A 6,411-nucleotide genomic window follows, 5' to 3' on the forward strand; every position below is an offset into this window, starting at 1 on the left:
ATGTATAACTTTGTCATTAAAGTGAGTTCCTCAGATATTTCCATGCTAGTTGTGGCAGCATTTTGTTTGCAGTATTATCTATGGAGATTCCTGAACTGCTTATTTTCAGTGTTCACCCCTTTTGATAACCTTTTAAAAGATTATACAGCACAAATATTTTGGTAGCTCTTTCTAGAAACAGTCTGATATTGTGAAATAAATACAGGGCCAAGAGCTTCTGAGGTATCCTGACAACACTGTTTTGATATTATTTCAAACTGTAATGTCAGACTTTCTAAGTTGAAAAAAAACCCTAGGAATAATCTGCAGCTTGTCACAGCCCATGGAATGTTATCTGTAACTGTATGTTGTAACTGTAGTGTATGTGTAACTATATGTTGCATTGAAGTCCACAAACACAATTATGATAAACCTCAATGAAAACTAAAATCTCTGCCTTGTAGCAACTCTACTGTCTCTCCCCATCTGCAAAGCTGAGGCGAACACACAAAGACTCCCTGAAGCTGAATTCTGTTCTTGGTGCTCTGGAAGAGTCCTACAGGTCCCAGGAAGCCACAGTGGTGGAAAGCTACACAGAGCACCACAGAAGGAAAGCAGGCCAATGCTGAGCCCAATCCAGCCTGTTCGTGGTCACTCACCAAGAAGCAGGTGGAGGGAGGAGATTATTCCTGGCTCCTCTTGGAAATAAATTCCAGAACGTAACTGCTGGGTGCCACAGCTGGCTGCAGGTAGCTCAGCTCCCTTGTCATCAGGAAAAAAGGCAGTGGGCTGGGAAGTGTAGCCAGCTGGGGCTGCCACTGCAGCTGCATGAACCTCCTGCTCCCAGGCATGGCCCAAGTGGATGAGCCCCCGCCCTCTGCTCTTCAAACCATAGGTGGGTTTTTACCAGCCCTGGAAGCACAGGTGTTTTTGGCTATGTCCTTGGGCAGGGACTGCTGCAGGCACTCTCTCAGGAGGTTTCAAGAAGTGAATTAACTCAAAGGCATTGAGTATCTGGGCTCCCTCTGGGTGCTCAGGGTGATGCCTCTGAAAGGAGCAACCCAAACTTTCCCAAAGACCGTGTCCATCCCAGATGACCAGTTCTCTTAGCCACAGGTTTCACAATCTCCACTTCTTTTCTGTAATGAATAACCACAGAAATTTATAAAATGTGTGCTTTGTTCCCTGGATAGGTTTCCTCTTAGGGGAAATTAATATACTGATTCTATTTCTATAAACATCTTTCTGTGAAACTGAAGTGAATCCTTCTGAGGACCCAATCCGTGTATTAGGCCTGATCATAGAGGCCTCAGTGCAGACACTAGATTTCAGACTGCTGGAAAGGCAGAATTTTGCTCACTTGTTCTTTCCAAGACTACTTGAACTTTTATCTAATACTGTTGATAGACTTCAAATGTAATTTAAACACTCTTTGAAGCAGAAAGAGATGTCACTGGCATTCCCTTACCACCTCTGTTTCAGAAAGAAATGGGAATCAGTAGGCCTTAGCCCGTCATACTGGTATGAAATTGTACTTCTTTATAAGTGCAAATATTTTTATTTCTTGTTCATACAGTAGTCATGACAAGGATCAGCCCAAAAGAGTATTTCCTCTCTCCAAAGGAAATTTGCATCCTAAAATATGAAATCATGAGCTTTATTTTCATGGCTAAAATTTCTTGAGCTGTTTCTGGATGAACTTCCCATAAATCATGAAAACAGTTTTCCTCTCAAGTCTTTCCTTGGCCTACATGATGAGCTCTTGTGTGAAGCACAAGGGACAAAGGTGTTTTTCTAAGATGGAACCAGATTTTAGTAGCACCTGGGATGAAGTCACCAGTTTATTTCATAGCAGTTGTTAGGTGATAGCTTGTAAAAGAATAATTTAAATTGGTGACAGAAATAGAAAGCTTCATCTCCCATTGATATGTACCCTTCATAGTGCTGATCTGCTTTACTGATGATGAGGGTAATCTATACATTAATAGTTTTGACTCTTAATGATTCATGGTAAATGTGCACTGAGAGTTACTGACAGGTACTAGTTTCATAGGTGTCTAGGAATTAACAGTGAGTTTTGTGTCCCATTCCCCCTCCGTACAGTGGGGGTGCTTTCTATGTAAAGAAACCCCAGATTTTGGCTTGAGAAAAAGCTCATGTTTCAGACCACAGCAGTGAGCTGACAGCCTTGACTGGAGTCAGGCTCATTCAGTGAATTCTTCCAGGTATACTTCAACAGTGCCAAAAAAATGTGGGAGGAAATGAGTCTTCAAAAATATATTCTGGTGGACCACAGGCACCTTTCATGACATCTAATTTTCCCATTGGTTGGTAATAGTTTGATAACTCTATTAAATAAGTGCAAATATATCAAGATTTAAAAAATTAGACACATTCACTTATCATTGAAAGGGAATGTTTTTACTAATCCTAGTTTTCCTGTATGCTGGCCTCATATTCCTTAGTAGCAAAATGAATGTTTACATTGTCACACATCCATCAAAGAGATTCATACTGCAATCAGGAATTAATTTTTGTGTTCGAGTATTGCAGAGAAGGAAGTGGGAGTGTGTGCAAGAACATTAGACCTGAATTCTAACTCTTGGTATTTAGAAGAGCAAACAAACTCAAATTGTGCCAAACACACAATGTGAATTTACCTACGAATTCTTCGAAATACAATATGTTCATGTGGAATTTGAGTTGAATTGCATAATGAATTATCCTCTATTTGAACAATGTGAGGGGGTAAAGCCAAGCAAAAGAAAACCTTCTATATTCATTTCTTTATTGGACTATCTTTTGGCTTCTTGGGTCTTTTGTCCAGACTTCCTTGACTTGTGAGCCCCAGAGCACCTCTTAATGTAAAGGATCATCTTGCCTGTTCAGCTTTCACTGGTACCACTGGTAAGCAGCCTTTTGGCATCCTCTTCCTGCCTGGACTCCTGCTGGGTACCCCATGGCCTTCCCCTAACAGCAATCCTTAGATTATTTATTTAATTGATACTCTTTTTCAAGCCTTTTCAGATAGGCAGGAGAAGTAAACTTCGTATATTTTCAGCCCATCCTTTTCTACCTGACTGAGCAATCGTGGAGGTTGATGAATTAACCATTCCAACTGGTCTGCCACAGGACCACTGGTCCTTACAAATGAGGAGTGCCATACACCTCAGGCCTCTCATGGTTCCCCTTGCTGCGGGGGTGACCAGAATATGGAAAGCAGTAGTTTGGAAAAAGCAGCAGCTGGGGAAAGGATTTATGGGTCAGTGACAGAACAGAGGCCTTAAAAAAGGACTAAGGATAAGTTTAGATACATAAGTGGAAAATTGTGACCAGAAACACAGAGGAGATCTTAGCTCTGCATGAACCATTACTGAGAGAGAAACACTGCACTATTTGGTACCATCCTAGTATCCCTTCTGCAAGGCAGCTTCAGAAACAGGAGAGAGTAGTTCCACATCTGGAAAATCTATAGAAGCTTGAGCCTTACAGATTGTCAGAGATGTAAAGAACACAGCCTATTTAACTTACCATGAAGAAGATAGATCAAAATGCAAACCAGTTTACAATGTGAGAAAAGAGAGGTCTAGCAGGTAGGCAGCTAGATTCACTGTAGGAATTTGCAGCCTTTGTATTAGAAATAAAGCCCAAGTTTTAGCAGACAAAATAGTGAACATGGCCAAAAAAATAGTAGCGTGTTGTCAGCCCTTGATGTTTTCAAATCACAACTGCATGCCATAAAATCTAACCTCATCAGCTTCACACAGCAAGGCCTAACCAGGAGAGATATCTTTAAGCCACCCTTGGCTGGTTGGTTGGTTTACTGGTAATACAGATCTCACCTTCTTCAAAAGCTCAGCCATGATTCAGCCATGGTAAGGCAGATTGAGCACTGCAGCTTCTCCAGCAGGCAAACCTTTAATGTGGATCACTATTAGCAGAACTGCTCTGCAGTCCACAGCTGGATGATCCCTAGAGGTAATCCATCTACTTTTAACAAAGATCTTCTTAAATCATGGAATCACTCTTTGAAGAAAAAGTAAAATGGTAAAATCTGCCCACATTAAAACAAAACACATATCCAAAAAATGCATTCAAGTGGTTTTCCTCCAGAAAATACCCTGCATATTTGATTGAGGATTTTAAACCTAATGATTCAAGTACTTAATTAGTGTAACAGCACTTGCTCCACTTGCCACATTTTTAATCGTGTTCTTCCCAGCCCCCCAGATGTGCAGATGTTGCATGCTGCAGATGACAAGGCCTTTGCAAAGTTTGCTTCTCTGCCAAACCAGCAAACAGACCCTTTTTTTTTTTTCGTGGACTGTGCCAGAGTCAGACAGAGTTCATTGCCCCGACGTCCTTGCAGCGAACCCGCGAGGGCCCGGCTGCAGGAGCTGCCCTGGCAGAGGCAGCGGGATGGGCGGCGACCCCGGCTCTTCTCGGGGAGGGAACCTGTCCTTGCCTGAGGGTTTTCCACGGAACGGAGCAGGTTGTCTGCTCGACTTCAGGCACCCCGTCCCCGGGGCGGGGACCCGGCACATGGGGCTCCCCGGGGCGGGGACCCGGCACATGGGGCTCCCCGGGGCGGGGACCCGGCACATGGGGCTCCCCGGGCAGGGGACCCGGCACATGGGGCTCCCCGGGGCAGGGCAGGCCGGAGGGATGCGGGGGAGCCGCCGGGACAAGGACCGCGGCCGGGCAGGGTCGGGCGCTGCCCCCTGCGCTAAACGCAGCCCAGTCCCAGCTGTGGGTGGCTCCCGGCCCGGGTGTCTCTCTGCCCTCGGTGTGGGCAGAGGGATTCAGCAGAAGCGCTGGTGGAAGGGCTGGCGAAGGCTCTCCTTCGGCCAGGGGGATGCTGCGCCCGCTGGCAAACCCAGCCTGTGGGTTTTGCCCTTTTTGTTTTCCTTTTAACGGATATCGCTTAATATTGTCCATCTCCAGTTTCCATGGTAATGACAAAAGGTCAACTCTGACACATCTTCCTCCCCCCCATCAGCCTGTTTGCAAATAATTAATAAGGGCACAATTAGGCAGTAATGATGGGACGGGCAGTTATGGCCTTCCCGATGGTAAAGGAGATTGATGCTACTGAGCAAATCTTCTTTTGCTGTCACAGTTCAGGTTCTGCGACATGTGCCTTGGATCTCTATCAGAAATGACTCCGAGACGTCTCCCCAAATAAAACCTTAACAAAAAGTCAGAAGAGCACCATAACTATGTTTGCTTTTGGCTTTTATTATCAACAATCAATTAATGGTACACTCTTGGAAAACTATATGCACATGTAGAAATATTTCCCCTTTTAAATAGAAGCATTCATTTTAACCACATATAAATAAATCTGGAAATCCTGAACATAATTTATGACCATTATGCTCACAAACATATTCCAACAGGTAGGGAAAAGAAAAAAATGAGACGACATGCAACCAATAATAAAAATATATATAATTGCCTGAACTTGGTCTCTCTAAACGCAAAGGGAACTGAACCCGTGAGAACCTTATTTCTCCATAAAGACACGCCATAGAGACTACGAGAAGGGAAAACATTATTTATACGGTCAACTAGACAAGTCTGTACTGATATTAACACTATACAGTTGAGTCACAGAACACAGTTGTAGAAAGACACGGAAAAAGAGAAAGCATACCTGGCGACATTCAACTAAGAGCTATAGTTTGTGCCTTTTAAAATAAAATTAGAAAACCCTAACGGAGATGCCTAAAAACTGCGTAGACCGTGTAATAATAATAATAATAATAATTAATATTAATTAATAATAATAATAAATACCGGCCGGCCGCCGCGAGGAGCGCGGGCCCTGCAGGGGCCGGATCCGCGGTCCAGGAGCTGAACCCGGCGGGGCCCCGGCGGCGGCGGCGGCAACGGAGAGACCCGAGACCCAACGGAGGGACAGTGACAGCGGACGGTGGAGGAAGGACCGCTCCCGGGCGCGGGGCCGGGGCCGGCCAGAGAGTGGCGGGGGAGGAGGGCAGGAGGGGAAGAAGATACTTTGTCCCTCCGGCTGACCGTGAAAAGGAACTAAAAAAGCCCACGGGCGAGAAGGGCGCCCCCCGCCGCGGCCGGGCCCCCCCGGGCACAGTCCCCGCGGCCGCCGCTCCCCGCCCGTTCGCCCCTGTCCCGCCCCGGCGGAGGCGCTGGGGGCCGGCCCCGCCGCCGGGCCGGGAGCGAGGGGAGCCGGGCGCGGCCCCCGGTGGGGCGCGGGGTCCCTGCCCCGCGGAGCCCGGCGCAGCCCGGGCCCCTGGCCGTCGCTACGGGCGGGCGGCGGACACTAACGAGCGGGAGGGGCCGCCGCCGCCGCCGCCGCCGCTCAGAACATGCCGCTCTTGACGAGGCTGCCTTTGGTGCCTCCGGGCCGCTGCAGCGAGGAGAGGACGCTGGCGAAGGGGCCGCCTAACGAGTCGG

The 6,411-nt window shown here is 46.8% G+C and overlaps 1 protein-coding gene across 1 annotated transcript in view; it reads right to left on the reverse strand.

Annotated features, from left to right (window-relative positions):
- Positions 1 to 6,316: 6,316 nt before the first annotated feature.
- The window catches only part of PHOX2B (paired like homeobox 2B), a gene marked incomplete at its 3' end in the record, with an annotated part of 3,417 nt that continues 3,322 nt past the window's right edge, over positions 6,317 to 6,411 (reverse strand). The window contains exon 3 of the mRNA XM_083860810.1: positions 6,317 to 6,411. This exon is cut by the window's right edge and continues 361 nt beyond it. Coding sequence (XP_083716936.1) covers positions 6,317 to 6,411 — 95 coding nt within the window.

This window comes from Zosterops lateralis (genome assembly GCF_965231275.1).
Source record: "Zosterops lateralis genome assembly, chromosome: 5".
Taxonomy (NCBI): domain Eukaryota; kingdom Metazoa; phylum Chordata; class Aves; order Passeriformes; family Zosteropidae; genus Zosterops; species Zosterops lateralis.